General features: G+C 37.4%; 1 protein-coding gene across 1 annotated transcript; it reads right to left on the bottom strand.

Moving 5' to 3' along the window:
- Positions 1–4,634: 4,634 nt before the first annotated feature.
- LOC132095931 (uncharacterized) lies at positions 4,635–8,439 on the bottom strand. Its single transcript, XM_059501020.1, has 2 exons — positions 8,357–8,439; positions 4,635–6,493 (listed from the first exon to the last, which is right to left on the bottom strand). Exons 1-2 carry the CDS (start codon positions 8,437–8,439, stop codon positions 4,903–4,905), a joined length of 1,674 nt encoding a protein of 557 aa, XP_059357003.1. The 3' UTR covers positions 4,635–4,902.
- Between the last annotated feature and the right edge of the window lie 12,785 nt (positions 8,440–21,224).

Genomic DNA, 21,224 nt, shown 5'->3' with positions numbered 1-21,224 from the left:
TGTGTGCACCCGTGTGTCTAATCACATGACTTACTTTCAATGTCCTGCCAAAGTTGCCAAGTCCGCTTATTATAGGCTACTGGACATTACATTCTATTTTTTTTTTTTTTCTTTAGTCGCTTTAGATGTGGGCAGCAAAATACTGACACATTAAGGTTTATTTAATTACATACTTATTTATTTTCCTCACGCTACAAAGCTTTCACTCCCCTGTCTAGCACTGTACGCTGTCGCTTGCCCAGCTTTCTGCAGAAATCACGTGATTTTAGGCAGTTCGATCCTTTAAAACGGTCTCATCCCGATGCGTCGAGCATGCTTATGGGAAACTCCTGTTTATTCTGATACTGAAGCAATGAATGGGGCCCTATACATTTGATCAACTGTGATGCTTGCTGCTGCTCAATGGTGCCTGATAGCTGTGCCCACTGTTCTGTACATGTTATGATGGCTCTCTTTCATTTTGTAGACCACGAAATAGCAAAATACAGTTGAAACACAGGTTTTCACAAAAACGAAATAAATAATAAAATGATAAACCTCACAACTGACCCTTTAAACCTTAAAAGAAGGATAAGTCAGAAATATAAATTATTATATTAAGAATCAATTTCCTTGACTATGTTTATGTAAATGTTATCGGATAGACAAGTCAAATCAAATCAAATAGAAATAGCAAACTGAATGTGAAGGTCTTACATTAGAAATCTACTGCTTGGTTTCACTTTCATTCTCTGGGTCTATTTGCATAAAAAATCATACAAAGATAATTTGGGTACTCAAACCCCATCACTCTCCTTCTTGGTCAAATAGCCCTTGATGCCTTCAGTGTGACTCTACAATTTTTATAGTCATGAAAATAAAGAAAACTCTTTAAATGAGAAGGTGTGTCCAGACTTTTGGTCTGTACTGTATATATATATAAGGATCTGAAGACTGTTATTCATGCATTTATTTCAACAAGATTGGATTATTGTGATTCATTGTATCTAGGAATTATTCAGTCTTGTTTATCTCATCTTCAAATGGTCCAAAATGCTGTGGCCAGACTTTTAACAGGGACCAAAAACAGAGAAAGTAACTAACAGGTCTTTAAGGTCATTAAATGTTTTGTTGCTGTCTGTACGTATGACGTGCTTGAAACTCAAGGGGGATCGTGCTTTTCGGTGGCATTACCCAAGCTGTGGAATAATTTGCCATTGTATGTAAGATCAGCCTCCTCTTTTCAGGTTTTTAAATCAACACTTAAGACTTATCTTTTTAAATTGGCTCATGGTCTGGAGAAAAAGCTGTCTAATATTTAATTTTTGTGTGATATTATCTTTGTAAAATTTGTGATTTGTTTTATATGGTTAGTTGTTTTATGTATTTATTTTTTTGTACAGCACTTGTTGACCCAGTCAATGCTATATAAATCAATAAAACTAAACTAAACTAAATCCTCTGCCGGCTGATCGCTCACACTACACATATCAGTGTTTCTTGTTTTCAGCCAATCCGTTTCAGCAAATGAAAACAACATGATTATTTTTCATGACACCAATACCAAACCGCACAAGAAAACATGTAGTCTAATCTATATGAGGGAAGACTTGATCAATAAAGGAAGTAGTCTTCCACTATTGTAATGTTAAATAGAAAAAAAAAAACATTTAACATTTAAGTCACATAGAGTATTCTTAACCTTTGACCTTATGCTTTGAACACAAAATGACAAATACTACTAATAATAAAAACCAGTCTACATTCTTTTTTTCTTTCAATATTGCCCTCTTATTTCAGTGTTGTGGTTATTTCAGCAGGCAGTTAGAGTCAATTAAATGTGGAAGCTCATTGGGATTTAAAAACGAAATAAATACAATTACATTTTTAATCTCACAGCTCTTCTGTGGGGGGTGGGGTGGGGGGTCAGAATTGAGAGATATAAACTCAGATTTCTGATTTATTTTCTCAAGAATTATATTGTCTTAAGCTATAAGCTCACAATTGACAGTCATAAACTCAAAATTATGCGACAAATTGTTTATCTTTTTATTTATTGCTGAAAAGTTATAGTTGCATATGAAATTACTCATAACTAAAAAACTCAAATATCAAAGCATTTGTTTTTTTTTTTTTTTCTGGGCAATGACCATTCAATCCTTTAGATGGCGCCACAAAACACTTTACAGACAGTTAAATGATGCTCCTTTATTGAAATTTTCTTATAAACCACCTTTCTTGGAGCTTCCTTCTATCATATTTATGCCATAGAATGATATTGATCGTAAAAATTACTAAGAGAAATATGCGGATCCAAATCCAGCATCTGTCAAGTTTATCAGTATATGTTTGGTGAATGAAATAAATGAAATAGAAAATCAACGTGAAGACTGGAAATGGTAATGGTGAATATGGCTTCACTTTTTTATGTTTTGAGATCTGTAATTCGGAACTTGACAGTCATGTTCACTTTAATTGTTGTTGTGTGGAGAAGAGATGCATGAGAAGGGTTTCTCCATCTTCTTCTGTTTTTTTTTTTCTTTAAAATGTCCCTGGATGTGCAAAAACTTGAGCATTTGTTTTACAAAGTTGCCAAGACCTTCAGATAAAATAAAACTGAAGCTTCCTAAGCAGTATTTAGCAGCATTATTATTCTAACTAATAAATAATTGGGTTTATCAGGATTTTCTGACTGTAACTGTGAGTAATATTTGTTGTGCAACAACTTTGAATGTTTTCTTTCTATATTTGAAAGCTGAAAAAATGCTACTGGACGAGTGACATCAAACTATCTCTGAGTTACAGGAAACACTTTACTGTGCCTACAAGGAAACAAACTCATATTTGATGTTCTGATCATTGCACAAGTATTTGTTTTGTTATGTTCTCAATGTTTGTATGTAGGTTCATATTCTATTATAGGAACAAAACCATTTTTGTTTTCTTTAACAATCGAAATGAAACATACAGGCAACAATATGGACATAGTGACTAGATCTAAAAGATAAACATTATTCACAGACAAATAAACTTAGAAAATCTTTTATATCATAAAGGTATTTCAGTAGGCTAATTTCACTTTTTCCATTTTATATATAAATTTGGCAGGGCAGCTAAGGGTTGCGTTGACATTCCCCAGGTGGATAGAGTGGTTGTGTTGCACCTGTGCCCCCAAAACTCCGCCACTTGGAGGAATCGTTTGTATCTCCTGTCCAAAGCCTGTAGGCTGTCAGCAGCTCTTGCTGCTAAAGCTTATATTGTTGTGGGCCAAGTCGGCTCTGCCCTGCATTCCATGGCTATCCTGCAAGATCACCAAGCAAAGGCCCTAAAACAAATGCACAAGGGTAGCACCAACCCGAGGTTGATGCAGGAGCTGTGAACGGCGCATCCTGGTCGAGTATCCTTCAGCACCCAGACTTGGCGGATCAGTCTGATGCCAGGCCCAGTACTGCTGATGACATGCTCGGAGTCCTGGCCAGCCCCTGTACTGGACTAGGTGTTCATGTGGCTTGATTCTCGGTTGGTAATCCAATGTGTTTTCTTCCATGGTAAGTTTTCCTATTTGGTAAACCCGTGTCTTCCCTTGACAGACCCAATCTGTCAGTCTCTTCTGGCAATTGTTCCATCCCTACTCTGAGGTAGGACCTACCTCAGAGACCTATTCTGTATGCAGTACTGCCCTCTGTTCAGTCTATATCAGTAGCTCCACATGTCACTCCCTACTATACCTAAAGGCTAGTTTCCCATTCACAGAGCACCAACGTTCAAACTGAATCCTCAACTCTCTTGCAAACTCTGTGAAAGACTGCTGTGTACCTTTTCGTAAAGTCTGAAACCGCTGCCTGTAAGCTTCAGGAACTAACTCGTATGCCTTCAGCACCACGTCTTTTACCCTACTATAAACTCGACTGTCGCGAACACTAAGCGTAGAGTAGGCTTTTTGAGCTTTACCACAAAACACACAATGTAAAAGTAACGTTCTCTCACAATCTTCCCATCCCATAAGATCAGCCAACTGTTCAAACAGAGTAAAGAAAGGATCTAAATCGTCCACATCAAGTTTGGCATGAAGTTAAGAGAACGAGAAACATCAAAAGCTTTTGGAGCTGGACTAACTATTAAGGCCTGCAAATTCCCTGAATGACATCCCGAACGAGCCCCCAATTTGTTACGGCCAGCTCATAACCGCAACAAAGATGAGACAGCCACACCACTGAATTAATATAATAATTAAAATGTATTACAAAAACTAGGGGTTTACACAAAACAAAATGCAGACAATGATCAATCCTAAAGCGAGGCAACCCGAGGCCAGCCGGAGATGTCAACTCTCCCCTGCCTCCTCTCATTGCCTGAAACCACGACATATATCTCCACCTCCTAATGGGAGTCAGGTGTCATGCATCTCTGCGGGCACCTACAAAACAAGGAAAAACAAAACCAACAAATACCAAGAAAGATAAACACACCCATTCCCCAATACAATATTATTCTGGGTTCTAACAGTGGGTCGTCAGTGAGCTTCCCTGTGACAAAATATTCTCTGTATATATCTGTTGTTCATTTCTGTTTAAACTTCTCATGACTTGTTTTACAGTTTGCACACACTGAAAGAGTAAATGAGACATTCAAGGACAGATTTGTTCACTTTTTTTTTATTCCCATATGAATCTAGCATAGTATACAACAATATAAACACTATATATATTATATCAAAATCTGATGGTGCAGTTTTATATATATATTTTTATGCGACTTTAATGTGGCAAAATTAAAATAGCTGAAATCAGTTTAGTGTAATGAAAATAATCCTCTGGTTTATCAATATTCTGTAGATACACCTGTGCACAATCAGTCGACAGCACTGATTAATCATTGTAAGAAGCATGTCTCTACTTCCATTGTTCACTGTACTGGATTCAATCATTGCTGAGACAGGAACATTTTTGCCAGACCAGCTTTCAGATAACTCAGAGCATCTTTATTTGCTTCTTCAGTTACAGCTTTTCTCCTCATTTCCTCCAGCTCTTGCACCCAGTCTTCTTTCCCAGCCTCCCTCACTCTGGGGATGAAGAAGTCCAGATGCTGAAGAGTGAAGGCAGAGTCTGGTTTTAATGCAATCTGAGACAGATTCTTGATGGTCTGGTAAGCTTCGGACAGAAGATTTGACTTTTGGTCTTCAATCTCCTTCAAATCTTTGTCAATATGTTGCATTAAAAACAAAAACATTTTGGTTTGTTCTTGAGCTTTTTCATAGTCCATTTTTATAGAGTCAAATTCTATTGTAGTGCTTGAGGTTCTGATGACGTATTTCTTGTCTTCTTTGACGTGTTTGCTGTGATGACACTTCCCTGTGCACACGGTGCAGTAGCCATCTTTCATGACTTCACATTTGCTGGGATTAGAAACCCACCAGCAGTCAAACTCATGACAGTTTTCTTCACAGACGGTGCAGGTTGTCGCCTTCCTGTGTTTCCATGACTTGCTCTCGATTGGCACCTTCTCTTTGACAATCTTTTTTACTTTAATGGTGAAGTTTTGACACTCCTCAATCTTTTCCTTGTTTTGCTTCATTGCCTCCTGGATCTGATGTTTTTCAGCTATTTTCAACTCCTTTTCTTGAACCCGCAGCGTTAAGTTGCAGATGGATGCTTCAAACTGAATGCGCTCCATCAGTACATCTGAAGTCAACTCTAAACTTCTTCTGTTCCTTGCAGTCAGAGACTGAAGGAAATGCTTCATGCCATCCACACTGTCTTCCCAGGAGTCTCTTTGAGCACGAACGTGACGTTCTTTAGTGTGACGGCCTTCAGCCTGCCGGTTGTTGAATAAGAAATAAACAGGTTGGCCGCTATTGTCTCGTCTGCAGGGGATTCTAGCTTTATTAATGGCACCAATGACATTTGTGGGTGGCAGACCATCAGAGTGTGTGATTAGGAACACAATGTTGTTCACAATGTCTTTACCAAACAAAGACAGAATTGAACTGATAATGTAATGCTGTCTGTCTGAGAGACGATTCTTAGACGCTTGAGTCACAAAACACACAGCATCGACTTCACAAACTCCATCATTGCTCTGAAATAGTGCAGATAAATTCTCAGCAACTTCCAGATCTTTGTCCAGTCCTCTAGTGTCTCCGTAGCCTGGAGTATCAATAATGGTGAGTGATATGGGACCCCTTATAGGAAAGACCTCATACATGGTGATTTCAGAGGTTTGTGATTCTGATTGATCTCCAGCTGCTTCTTCAGTTATTTCATACCATATTTCATCCTCAAACTTCACTCCCAGTAAGTAGTTGACCATGCTGTTGATGAGGGTGGTCTTGCCCACACCGGTCTCTCCCACCAGCAAAATGATTTTGTTTGGTTTACTGGGGTCTTTTTTCCCAAAAGTCCATTTTCTGACCTTTCCATAATCATCAAGATCTTTCCTGTCTGTATGTAGACGGAATCGTTTTGGAGGACCTTGATGAATCAGAGCTAGTCTACGTGGTGGAAGCTTCGGCCTTCTGTAAAATGCAAATGGAGGACAATCAGAATGTTTATGTAATAAGAACTTAAATTCCTATTAACCATTTTGTGTTTATGTAAAATCAAAAAAATGTAATTCATACTTTTTAGCATGAATATAATCTAATTCTGAAACAATGTTTTAGACTGGGAAGTTCTTCTGATAGATAGTATAAAAAAGATCAACATGTAACTCCAGACAAACCAGCCTTAATACAGCAATCAAAGTTTGTTTAAACACCCATATATTTCAATAATCCATAAAAACATTCCCTTACTGCATATCATACTACTGCCGCTGCGTCGACAGAGGTTACGGGGAAATTCCATTTTTGCTGGGGTTAAAGGGACAGGCCACCAAAAATTAAAATGCTGTCTTCATGTAATATCTCATATCATTCCAAACCTGTATGACTTAATTTCATCTGTGGAACACAGAGAATAAATAAATACATACATAAAAAATTAAAAATTGCCCCATTGACAATCATCACCAATATTTCTTTTTTAATTTTCTTCCTTTGAGCATAATTCTGAAGCTCTTTGTCAAATAATCATTAGTTTATTTTCTTATATATATATATATATATATATATATATATATATATATATATATATATAAAATCTTTCATTTAAGATCCAGTAATCAAAATTCTGTCTGTTCTACAAGTGGATCAAGGGAGCAAAAGTTTCATAATAGAAAATGTTATAATGTTGCTGATTTAGTCTGAATATACAGTAGCTTGTTATTTTGACCTTATTTTTTAACAAAAACAATTCACAAATATATTATAAAACCTACAACATTACATAATTTACATAATAAATAATGCAAATGCTTGTTTAAAAAGTGTTCTTAAAGTATTTTTTTCGAGAGAGCATTTATTCAATACTTACACCATATCATTGTAAAGTTGTTGCAGCGAAGCCTTTGAGTCATTTGTGAAATGTCTCAGGGAAGAGTTGAAGAAAAAGAAAATCTTTCCTGCTCTAAAACTGTGGAATTCCACACGCACGCGCGTGCACATTGACGTACTGTATCTCTAGCAGGCTTCGAGCAGGGGAAGGGCGTGGCCTCGAAATTAAAGGTGAATGACGCAGTGGAACGCCAGCAGGGGGCACCCATACTTGATTTAAACTAGTATTATTTCTGAAATACAAAGTACATTATACATTTTGGACAGTATATCCATCTATCATCGATTAAACATGGCTATTGATCCAGTCAGCATCGGGATCTGAACTTTATGGTTAGAAATGCAAATAGAAAATAGTGTGCTTGCCCGACGATGCTATGAACTTTGGCTCTTTTTTTATATGAATGCAAATAGACCCACTGGATTTTTTTAATTGTTATTATTTTTTTTTTCATTTGAACACTGATTTGATCATTTAATCCATCTGATTGTAATGGTTAATCAATGATTAGGCATTTCTACAGTCCGTCTGTCTTGTCCTTTAATTAGCTTACAGTAATTTAACTGATAATTATTCTGCTTCCACATGTAAACACAGAATCATGCACTAGGTTCCTCTATTACTTCAAGAAGCATCTTCATTATCTGTCGTATTTCTGTAGTTGTTCATGTCAAACATTGAGAGGATAAACAAGCCAATTCAAGGACAACTTTGTTCACTTTTTTATTTTATTTTAATGTGTAAAACATTATCCAACAATATAAAAATAATAATACCCATTATATGCAATAGTACACAATATGAGGTTTCAAAATGTAATAGTGCAATGTCATGTTTTAAGAAAAATACATTTTTATGTGTCCTTCATTTTACAAAAAAGGAGGGGGGGGGGGGGGGGCACAGAAAATAGCTGAAATCTCTAGGATGTCATTTTCCTCGCAGACAGTGCAGGTCTTGGTGATTTCAGAGGTTTGTGATTCTGATTGATCTCTGGCTGCTCGTTCTGTGATTTCACACCATATTTCATCCTCAAACCTCACTCCCAGTAAGTAATTGACCATGCTGTTGATGAGAGTCGTCGATTTTCTCACTTTTCCTTCTTCATCAAGAACTTTCTTCACTGTATGTAGATGGTATCATTTTGAGAACCTCTTTAAATCAGAGATAGCCTGTGTGGGAGAAGTTTTGGCTTTCTGTAGAATTCAAATGGAGGCAAATGTTTATCAGAGGTTTTGTATAACAAGAAATTAAGACTAAATAGCCAACAACCATTTTTTGATTATGTAAAATGTAAAGATGTAATGGTGCTGTAAGTAGGATTGACAGCAAGTGGTCCAAATTGAAAATATTGAAAAGAGTTTGACTCAGACTTGACACATACACAGGTTGCCAGATTGATGACACCAACAGAAACGAGCGCACTTGACAATGAATGATATGAAATATGCTTTGTTTTTTCAAACTTTTTTGTTTATTTATTTATTTATTTTTATGAGAGAGTGTGCCCTTATGGTTCTTAAACCATTCGAGACCATACAGATGTGGAGTTCCCACAGCAAAGCTCTTGAGTCATTTCTGAAATGTCTCAAGGTAGAGGATAATAATAGAAATGTGTTTCCTGCTCTCTGTCTCTCTCTCTCTCTTTTTTTTTTTTTTTTAAAGAAATACCAGTTTAGTCTGTCACATGATTGATAGAAATATGAGCAGGCTGGTTTTATTTAGACTCTCCATGAAACACAAAGTTCAAGAATTAGGCTTGTTGATGTATGAATGTATGAACATACATCACCAAAACATTTGTATTATATTATATCTGCACTTCGGAAACTGTGTACTTCCCCAAGTGGGTGCGCGGCCATCAATGTATGTCCCACAGGCTTCATTTAGGGAAGGGCGTAGCCTCAAAATGAAATATGAATGACACGCCAGCAGCAGGCATTTATACTTCATTTAAAACAGTCTGATTGCTGAAATACAAAAAACACAGAACAGTTTTGTTTTAGTTTTCTAATAAATTGCATTACATTTGTCTCAGATTATTCTTAATGTACTTCATGACTTCCTAGGCAGGAAGATAGTGCCTTGTGCATTTTTCAGGGAAATGGCCCAGCATTTCACCGACTTGTTTAATAAAGTCCAGCTATGAGTAATGCAATCACTTTGCAAAATGCTGCAAAACAAGTAATACTGGAACTAAAGTACACACTTTAGAAGAAAAAGCAAAGACATCTTTTGTGGATTCAGTAAAAGTGTGCAGCAATGTCGAGAGTGGCTCCTCATCAAAGATGAATGGATTGTACAATTAATAGTTAGTGGTACAATAGTGCCATTTAAATTGGACATAGGTGCCCAAGTCAAGGCACTGAACCCCCAGTTGCTCCCCGGGCGCTGGATCTATGGCTGCCCACTGCTCCGGGTGTGTGTTCACTTCTCACTGCTGTGTGTGTGCACTTGGATGGGTTAAATGCAGAACACCAATTCCGAGTATGGGATACCATACTTGGCAAATGTCATGACTTTCACTTTTTTTCTCAATGAACTTAGAGACACTTTTGATGGGCTGGGATGCCTCCCAGGGGAACATTACATTAACATTGACCATAAAGTGGCACCAGTCATTCATGCATATCGAAAGGTTACCTTTGCTTTAAGAGGAAAGCTTAAAGAAGAAATACTTTGCATGGAAAAACTGGGAGTGACAGCAGAGCCCACAGATTGGGTAAGCTCATTACATATAGTGGAAAAGAAAAACCATCCCCTGAATCTGAATAAGGCCATTAAGAGAGAGCACTTTAAGTTACCCACTCGAGAGGAAATCATGTCACAATTTGCTGGGGGAAAATGGTTCAGCAAGTTAGACACTTACTCTCACCTACAGGATTCTGGCAGATGTAGCTGGACGAGTGGTCATCAAGACTCTGTACCTTTAACACTAGCTAAATGAGACTTGTTATAGCACTTATATATCATTGCTCTTTTTGTTGTTTTTGATTGCTTCCACTGTCCTCATTTGTAAGTCGCTTTGGATAAAAGTGTCTGCTAAATGAATATATGTAAATGTAAATGTAAAATTCATACCACAGCTTTCTGCACAGTCTGCACCACTTCGTACTCTACTGGAAAAAATAAATAAAAATACAATGGATGTGGTCACATGAACAAGAAATCTGCTGGAAAACCTTGAAAGAAATTCTGATAGATGTACATGTGCTAAAGTTCTATGATCCAGAAAGACGCATAAGAATTTCAGCCGAAGCATCACAGTACGATGTGGGAGCTGTGTTACTCCAGCAGTATGATGACGTATGTGTCCAGAGAGCTAACGGCTACAGAAACAAGATATGCACGCGTCAGTTTGTATACTGACAATCATTCACTGTAGAGATTGAGCATAAACCACTAGTTCCCATTGTGGCGAAGTCGCTGAATGATTGTCCCCGAAGAATACAGAGAATGTTCATCAGGCTAAAAAAATATGATGCAAATTTAATTTTCACACCGGACAAGTATGTGTTCGCAGCGAGCCCACTGTTTCATGCTGTAAATATACAAGAGGAAACAGAAACCTGTGCTACAGAGATCAAAGCTTACGTGGACATAGTTGTAGATTTGTTCCCAGTGTTTGCAGACAGGACTGACCAGATCAAACAGGAGACGGAGAAAGATGAAACAATGAAAGAATTGAAGGTGGCTATTCACGAAGGATGGCTGGAAGAAGAAAAAAAGACTGTCCTGTTAGAATTAGGGATTTCTGGTCCTGCAGATCAGAGTTTACGGTTGTAGATGTGGATGATCTTCAAAGGCTGTAAATTTGTTCTTTCTTTCTAAGGAAAGTAATGCTAAACAAAATACACGAAGGGCAACTCTGAGAAGAAAAGTGCAAAAGGAGAGCTAGCGAACTGATGTCATGGCCCAGGATTAATCTAGACATGTCACAGTAGACAGATACTTGCAAGCTTTGTTTAACCTTCAGGCCCAGACAGCAGGTAGAACCTCTTCTTCCACATCTTGTAACAAGTAGGCTTTATTGTTGGAGCAGATTTATTTGACTGGGATGGGAAGAGTCACATTGGTAACTGGCTACTACTCTAATTACCCAGAGGTGGCCACACTGCAGTCTACTGGCATTGTCTTTATGAAGTCCCCGTTTGCTCGCCATGGTGTCCCCTGTGTAGTGTTTACAGACTATGGACCTCAGTTTTCTAGTATTGAATTTAAGAAGTTTTCTGAGGGGTTTTCGTCATAATACATCCAGTCCAAATTACACTAGATCAAATGAACTATGATTTTAGTTTTTCTCTCTTTAGGTGAGGGATGTGTTGTTATGCATGGGTGCTTTAAAGTGGCAGAGGTAAAAAGTAAAAAAATAAAGATTTTGACACGGCTAAAGAATTATTGTGTTCGGGACTGTCTGTAAAGTATAAGCAAAACAGAGTTCATAACATTTCTCAGGTTTTTTTTAACCTTTTTCTATTTAGCAGATGCTGTGATTACCAAACTTCCAAGCAGTGACAGAGTTGGACTTAAAACCAACAATTAATAATTTCCTTAAAGTTCACTGTTGGTAGCTTTTTTTGTTAAATACGTAAACCATTGAAAGGGTTATGTCAGGGATCTTGAAGGAGGACCCAATTGCAGTGTGAGTAACAGGGGTTTATTGACAAATCAGACTGACACAAAAGGGTAGTAAGGTGCATAGATGATACCACAACAGGAACACATTAAAAAATCAATAAAATAAAAAATAAAGACTGCAAGTGATGTCACTAGCGGAAGTGCAAGTGTCTGACAGTGCAAGTCTGAGAATGCAAGTCTGAGAGTGCAAGTGCAAGTCTGCAGCCAGACCCTCTTGCGGACGGGACCGATCAAATCTAAGGCTGGGTCTGTCTTCTCTGGGGGCAGCACTTGCAGGCTCACCACCTGATCCCTGAAGGGAGTAGTGGGAACCTTGGTTACATAGCCCGGCCGTGTGCCTCAGGGTTATTTGGGAGTCAGCCAACCTAAACTTTAGGCATGAATCTTCAACAGAAAATGTGTTCAGGTCCCCTACCCTCTTTATGGAGGCCAGTGCAAACAGGAGCAGAGTTTTCATTGAAATAAACTTTATCTCAGCTGACTGCAAAGTCTCAAATGGGCCCTTTATGTAGTGTTTTAAGCACTAGAGACAAGTCTAATGCTCAAACAGAGGAGCATTAGTTCTGGGTAGCAGGTCTGAATGGGCCAATACAGTGCCACAAGCAGGACCTGCTCCTCGTCCTCCCTGACCTTGCACAGCATCTCTGCGAGAAGGCTTACTGGGGAAAATACATACTTGCGCAGGCCCCACTATCAGCTGTGTGCCAGTGTGTCCATTTATGTCTAAAACTTTTGAAACAGTTGTGTTGGCTCAATTGGGCTCCTTCCTGCAAAAAATTATCTTAAAAAAGAATTTCAGTCAGGTTTCAGGCCCCACCATAGCATAGAAACTGCACTTCTTAAAATTACAAATGACTTGTTTCTTGCATCAGACCAAGGTTGATTCTCATTGCAAGTTTTACTTGATCTTAGTGCTGCGTTTGACAGTATATATCATGACATACTCCTAGATTAATTACAAAACTATACAGGTATTCATGGGCTGGCTTTAAAATGGTTTAGATCCTACATGTCTGATCGCTACTACTTTTTTAATTTAAATGGGGAGCCATCTAAATTATCACCAGTAAGGTATGGAGTGCCACAAGGAGCTGTCCGAGGTCCTCTGCGGGTGTCGCTGTTGGACAGTGTTTTCTCTACTTCCTGTTGGCCTGCTGGCCTTGCTGTAGCTAATCGTAGTTCTGTGTAGCTGTTTTTTTTTTCTTTTTAGAATCTTTATCTTACTATCACTCTCTGTTTTTTAAAGTGATAAAATATAACTTAATTCACACCATATTTCTGATATTATCGATCAATCTTATCAGATTAATTTTGATCGTTCACTTTTATTTTATATCCGTGAGTGCAGTACACCTACATTGCGTTAGCACTCGTTAGCTTGTTAGCATTTTCATTCAAACCTATCGCTGTTTTCTTTTCTCCTCTCCTCTCTCTTGCTCCAGTTTTTCACAAGTTCATCAAACAACTGTGGTAAGAATATTTCATCAAACACGGTGAGTAATGGCTTCTCCTGCTATTGTTATTTGCACCTCTTGCCACATGTACAATTTATCTATCTCTGTCGCAGATGAGGGATTCACAAGTGATAAATGCAGGGAAATAGTTAGGCTCACAGAGAAGATTTCAGAAATAGAGACACGCATCCAAACTTTAATTGAGGACAGTAAGAATGTTAGGGCTCTAGATACGGCTTGGGATGCGTCTAGCTCAGGGATTCCTGTACATTGTTCGATTCACAATGGAACAAGACGGAAACGGAACAAGTGTTGATATTTCCCAACATCACAGCAGTAATGACTTCATGAACTACTTTACTTCTAATATCGATACTATTAGAGATAAAATTGTAACCATTCAGCAGTCAGCTACAGTATTGCATCAGACAGTGCACTATAGACCCCCTGAGGAACAGTTCCACTCATTCTCTACTATAGGAGAGGAAGAATTGTATAAACTTGTTAAATCATCTAAACCAACAACATGTATGTTAGACCCTATACCATCTAAGCTCCTAAAAGAGGTGCTTCCAGAAGTCATAGATCCACTTCTGACTATTATTAATTTCTCATTGTCATTGGGATATGTCCCCAAAACCTTCAAACTGGCTGTTATTAAGCCTCTCATCAAAAAAACACAACTTGACCCCAAAGAACAAGTTAATTATAGACCAATCTCGAATCTCCCTTTTCTGTCCAAGATACTAGAAAAAAGTGGTATCCTCACAATCATATTCCTTCTTAGAGAAAAATGGTATATGTGAGGATTTCCAGTCAGGATTTAGACTGTATCATAGTACTGAGACTGCTCTCCTTAGAGTTACAAATGACCTACTTTTATCATCTGATCGTGGGTGTATCTCTCTATTAGTTTTATTGGATCTTAGTGCTGCATTTTGACCACAACATTCTTTTGCATAGACTTGAACACTTTGTTGGCATTAATGGAAGTGGTTTAAATCGTACTTATATGACCGCCATCAGTTCGTAGAAGTGAATGAAGATGTATCATATCGATCACAAGTGCAGTATGGAGTACCTCAAGGCTCAGTACTAGGGCAGCTACTCTTCACGCTTTATATGTTACCAATGGGAGATATCATCAGGAAACATGGTGTTAGCTTTCACTGTTATGCTGATGATACTCAGCTCTATATTTCTTCGCGGCCCGGTGAAACACAACAATTTGAAAAACTAATGGAATGCATAGTCGATATAAAAACAATTGGATGATGAGTAATTTCTTACTGCTAAATTCTGAAAGAAACAAGGGTTAATTATAGGACCTAAAAACTCTGCATGTAATAACCTGGCTGCTCTGTCAATTCTTCGTCATCAGTTACCTAGGTGTGCTATTTGATCGCAATCTTTAGCATTTGTAAAACTGATATAAAAATATATCTAAATTACGGCTTATGCTCTCAATGTCCAATGCAGGAATGTTAATCCATGCATTAATGACCTCAAGGTTAGATTATTGTAATGCTTTATTGGGTGGTTGTTCTGCACGCTTAGACAAACTACAGCTAGTCCAAAATGCAGCAGCAAGAGTTCTTACTAGAACCAGGAAGTATGACCATATTAGTCCGGTCCTGTCAACACTGCACTGGCTCCCAATCAAGCATCGTATAGATTTTAAAATATTGCTTATTACTTATAAAGCCCTGAATGGTTTAGCACCTCAGTATTTGAATGAGTTCGTTTTACATTATAATCCTCTATGTCTGCTACGTTCTCAAAACTCAGGCAATTTGATAATACCTAGAATATCAAAATGAATAGAGATGACATCACTGAATTCAATCTGCCTTTAACTGTCATTTTGCATTATTCACACACTGTTTTCCTAATGAATGTTGTTCAGTTGCTTTGACGCAATGTATTTTATTTAAAGCGCTATATAAATATAGGTGACTTTACTTGACTTCAATCTGCTATTTTCAATATAAATGATGCCCCTTGGTAATATTATTAGAACATACAGGATTAGTTTCCACAGTTATGCTGATAATACTCAACTATATCTCAACAAGACCAGATGAAACTTATAAAAAATGTAAAAGATTTGATGACCAATATTTTTTTCCTATTAAATTTTGATAAGACAGAGATATTACTGGACTTATTGGACCAAAAAACAATACATAGAATGTCTTGGATTGCAATTTGCAACTAGACGGATGTACTGTTACTTAATTTACATTCAAAAATCTGGTTGTTATATTAGACAGAAACTTGTCTTTTGACAAAAACAGCATTCTTTCATTAGAAACATTGGCAAGCTACAAAACATGTTACCTGTTCCTGATGAAGAAAAGCTACTTCATGCATTCATGACCTCTAGACTGGACTACTGTAATGCACTGCTAGCTGGCTGTCTTGCATCTTGAATAAACAAGCTACAGGTAGTTCAAAATGCAGTGGCTAGAGTCCTTACCAGGTCAAGAAAATATGATCATATTACACTAATTTTACAGTCTCTGCACTTGCTACCTATTAAGTTCTGTATCAGTTACAAAATTGTATTACTTACCTACATGGCCCTTCATGGTTTAGCTCCTGCATAACTACCTCTTCTACCACGCTACAATCCATCAGACTCCCGAAGATCACAAAACTGCCAAATATGAGAGAGCTTTTTCGCATTTTGTCTCAGCCTTCCTGATAATGTTTGGGGTTCAGATACACTCTCTCTGTTTAAATCTAGATTAAAGACCAGGGCTTAATTAGTGCCGGAACAGGCAGGATCCAGTAGAGCCCTGCACTTCAGCCCGGGCCCAACAGGCGGCGACTTTTTTATGCCCCTCTGCCCAGCTTTGGGCCAATTTTCACGTCATAGTTCAGACGTGGTTCGGGTCTGTTTTAGGCTTCACCTCATTTTTATATTTGTCAGGGGAAAATAGTAAGAAAACATTTAAATTATTTACTAATAAACTAGTGTTTTCTGAGTCTGTGTCGCAAGGATGAAGTTCTGCTCCTGACTCGTCATCTACTCATTAGACCTGCCTTTAGAGAGAAGCGTGTCTTACGGATTATGAAAGAGCTTTTGTTTTCGATTTGTTTTGTTTTTTGTTAAGTAGTCATTTAAAGCTTATATATAGATATACAGGTGCTTCTCAATAAAGTAGAATGTCGAGGAAAAGTTCATTTATTTCATTAATTCAACTCAAATTGTGAAACTCATGTATGAAATGAATTAATTGCACACAGACTGAAGTAGTATAATTCTTTGTTTCTTTTAATTGTAATGATTTTGGCTCACATTTAACAAAACCCCACCAATTCACTCTCAACAAAATTAGAATACTTCATAAAACCAATTTTGCTTTAATTTCTGCCTCAATTCAGCGTGGCATGGAGGTGATCAGTTTGTGGCACTGCTGAGGTGGTATGGAAGCCCAGGTTTCTTTGGCAGTGGCCTTCAGCTCATCTGCATTGTTCGGTCTCTTGTTTCTCCTCTACCTCTTGACAATAGCCCACAGTTTCTCTCTGGGGTTCAGGGCTGGTGAGTTTGCTGGCCAGTCAAGCACACAAACACCATGGTCATTTAACCAACTTTTGGTGCTTTTGGCAGTGTGGGTAGGTGCCAAATCCTGTTGGAAAATGAAATCAGCATCTTCAAAAAGCTGGTCAGCAGAAGGAAGCATGAAGTCTACAAGATTTCTTGGTAAACGGGTGCGGTGCCTTTGGTTTTAAAAAACACAATGGACCAACTCCAGCAGATGACATTGCACCCCAAATCATCACAGACGTCTGTGTGTGGTGGGCTCTTCATGCCTTGAGCCCAGCCTCAGTCCATTCCTTGTGAAGTTTGCTTGACAATCCTCATAAGGCTGTGGTTCTCTCGGTTGGTTGTGCATGTTTTTCTTCCACACTTTTTCGTTCCACTCAACTTTCTGTTAACATGCTTGGATACAGCACTCTGTAAACATCCAGCTTATTGGCAATTAATTTTTGTGACTTACACTCCTTGTGAAGCATGTCAATGATTGTCAGAGACCGTTTTGAAGGCTCAGGAAACATTTGCAGGAGTTTTGAGTTGATTAGTTAGATGGCATGTCATCATATTCTAATTTATTGAGATTGTGATTTGGTGGGTTTTTGTTAAATGTGAGCCAAACTTCATAATTAAAATAACCAACTTATAACTTAAACTACTTCCGTCTGTGTGCGTTGAATTTATTTAATACATGAGTTTCACAATTTGCGTTGAATTACTGAAATAAATGAACTTTTCCTCAACATTCTATCTTACTGAGAAGCACCTGTATTGATCATGTCTGTGAGGCATGTTGTCGCTGAATGTCGGTTCATTTTTGTTCTCCTGTTAAAGACGAGAAGTCAGAAAGCGCATCATGTTTGTTTTCCCCGCCTTCTACAAAAGCACAACCTTTGTTGATATTGTGAATGCACACAAATAAAGCAAACTCTTAAAGAAAAAAGACTGGCTCGGGCCGGTAATTCTGATAAGCTGTCAGACATGGGCTGGTCTAGAAACTAAATTTGAGGCCCGTGCAGGGCTCTATGGCAGAGTAAGGCAGTTGCCATACCCTAAACCTTTTTCCCCTTTTCATTCTTTCTTTTTACGAATGACTGATTTAATCTTATAGTTTGTGTGGATTTATTTTATTATTCAAACCTACATGCTATGTTGAATAATTGCAGGAATTCCCTCATTATGAACATGAAAGCTGCAAGAATTATTAAACAAATGCAATATAGCTACACACAGTCCCCCACCAAAATTTTGGACCTGGTTAAATATAACTCTATTATACAGAGATTTGTAAAATTCCACAACTTTTTCAAAACTTTTTTAGGCCTGGAAATTGCTGTTTTAAAATTGCATGGCATTTCGAGGTTATTCATGACCTTACAGACCCTAAGAGCAACTGATGCCCGCTCTTAATCACTGAAACTGGTCCACTAATGTGATTGTGCGAATGCTCTGTTACCTATCCCTTCTGAAATCACATGTCGGATCCATGACATCACTTTGTTCTGGGAGCTCACAATTTACAAATTAAGCACTAGTAAAGACACATATCTTTGGCCAAGCATTCAAATAATGCATCTCATAATCTTGTATTGCAGTTATATCTGATCAAATACACATTATTATTTTTAGCTCAACAAATCAACAAATCAATTTTCATTGGTTGGAGCAGCAGCTATGCTAATTATATTTCTATTTGTCTCTATGTTTTTTTTCCATGGTATTGACATAACTAGGTTATGTTATGTAACTAGGATTTACACAATCTCCAGTCTGGATCCAGAACACCTGAGAAGGGATGATGCTCATCTGTTCATCATCAGTGTGATTGCATCATATAATAATTGCTGTTAATAAAGCTCATTGTCTTTTCAATTATGTCTTTAATTGATTTTTTTGTACAACTGAAAGTCACCAATGATAAGATACTACTAAATATTGTAGAAACGTAATTTTATGTAAAGTTACTTTGCAACGATTTGTATCATGAAAGGCGCTATACAAATGAATTGAATTGAATAGCTCAACAATAAACCATGAGAAAAACATGATCCAGTGTGTAAACAACATTCAACATTAATATAGTTATTCTTAATTTACTTATAATTATTTATTAGTAGTAGAATTTTTGACAGTTCTGCAGCTGTTAATTAGGACTACATTATAATTATTTGTCCAAATTTTATCTAAATAATTGAACATAATTTAAGCTTTTTAAAATGCAAAAATGGAAAAATACATATATAATCATTTATTATGTATATATTTATGATTAAAGGGGTGGTTCACTTATATAAAAGTTTTACATAATTTAGCTTTATTCCACACCGCTCTGTCCCTTCTCCTAGAAACACTCTGAACATTTCCTGCTTTTATGAAGCCCTTCCCTTAGAAATAGGCAATGGGCTCTGATTGGTTAGCTACGCCGTGTGTTGTGATTGGCTAAACTTCCTCTAAAATAAAGAATGTGCTATTTTCACTTCGTGTAAATAGAATCCATTTCTACTTGCACTTAGTTTCAATAGCCGCAGTCTTTGATTTTTTATTCAGTATATAGTTTATATTGATAATATTTATTCTTTAAAAATGTTTCATTTAATGTGTATTATTCATTTTGCTGTAGATCTACAACAGTAATTTGTAAATAATACCATTTAATTGCAATGCTTTTATTTACTTTTATGTTTGATTAAAGTTCTATTTTAACCCCTATAGAATGCGTTTTCTTTTTTTTCTTTTTTTACTTCCATAATATTTGGGGAGCGTGACTGATATGCTGTAGTTTTAATATGCATGTCTTCCACTGTGTTCTATGGTTTATTTTTCAGTAGAATCAACAAAAAGATTGAAATTACTTGAATATTGAGTCTGTGTCTAGTGCCCATTCACTTTTACCCAGGCCCGACCAAAAATACAATTCTGCCCACGCCACCGAGTCTGTCTGTCCTTTAATTAGTTTACAGTAATTTAAATTATTCAGCTTCAACCCCTAAACAGTACAGGACCATACATTAGGTTACTCCATCACTTTATAAAGCATCTTCATATTCTCTGTAGTATGTTACGTTCCCCACTTTCTAATCTAGGGGCCGGAAAGAAGAGTGACAAAGAGTCGTGGGGAGAGTGAGAGAACTCTGTCTCCAGGTCCCAGGACAAACACAAATCGTCACACCAGTTTTAAATAAACCAAAATACAATGTTTATTTTAAACTTATCAGTGGGATACAAACATAAGGCTTCAGGAGGGAAAAAAGCCAAAATAACAAACACAAGGAACTTAGCGTTTGTAAATAATACCTTACCTAGCATTAAAAGAAAAATGAAACGAAAGACAGACACTTCCCACAATCCCTCTCTAGTCAAACACAGGAGAAAACATAGGTTCTCAAAATAAACGGCATCCTCCTCCCTGCAAATGATCTCACAATAAAAATAGAACAAAGTTGGCAAACACAATCTTGATGGTCAATCTGGCCACACGGGCCAACCCAGCACAACAGCATACAACTAGGGGTTTACTGTAACACTCCAACTACAGTATTGATGGCAACTGTTTACACATAGTTACCATACTCAAAAGAAGTAAGCACACAGCAAACCTTCTTCAGTGTTTCCACCACCCAACAATTGACAACACACTGAAGATGACAAGTGCGGGAACCACCTCAGTCTCTCTCTGTCTCTGTTTGGAAGTTTCTAGGTCTTTTATATAAAATGCCACCCACACCTTAACGAGCTGGGACACAATTCTGGTGGTTCTCCCAACTTGTGCCGTGGATAGGAGGAGAAACAGAGAAGCAAAGCAGAAAACATATCAAGGCAGGCACTACATTTTACACTGGCAAATGAAAATACACAGACAATCCTATGGACGTAACAAGTTGTTCATGTCGGTTTGCATTTCGCATAACTTTTTTTTATTTTAGTGCCATAAGAAGGTAACTCAGTATGCAACAATAGAAACAAATGCATTATAATAATAATAAAAAAAGAGGTTTCCAATTCATGAGGTTTCAATTTGATGGTTCAATTTCATGTTTTAATAAAAGTATACATTTGTATGTGGCCTTCATATACATATAAAACATTTTTCAACCTCTATGATGTAACCTGGTATTGGAAAAGCATCCTCTGGTTTATAGATGTTCTGCAGAAACACCTGATCAGTCAGTCAACAGCACTGAT

The sequence above is a fragment of the Carassius carassius genome, chromosome 2, assembly GCF_963082965.1.
Source record: "Carassius carassius chromosome 2, fCarCar2.1, whole genome shotgun sequence".
Classification (NCBI taxonomy): domain Eukaryota; kingdom Metazoa; phylum Chordata; class Actinopteri; order Cypriniformes; family Cyprinidae; genus Carassius; species Carassius carassius.
The sequence above is the reverse complement of the archived record's forward strand: the minus strand, read 5'-3'. Positions and strand labels throughout refer to the sequence as shown.

What these genes read in the sequence shown, in the direction of transcription:
- LOC132095931 (XM_059501020.1), bottom strand. Translation starts at nt 8,439, where the DNA reads ATGAAATATGGTGTGAAATCACAGAACGAGCAGCCAGAGATCAATCAG. An exon ending in AAATCACCAAGACCTGCACT is followed by an intron (nt 6,494 to 8,356) that starts GTCTGCGAGGAA and finishes TGCATTTTACAG; the next exon opens with AAGGCCGAAGCTTCCACCAC.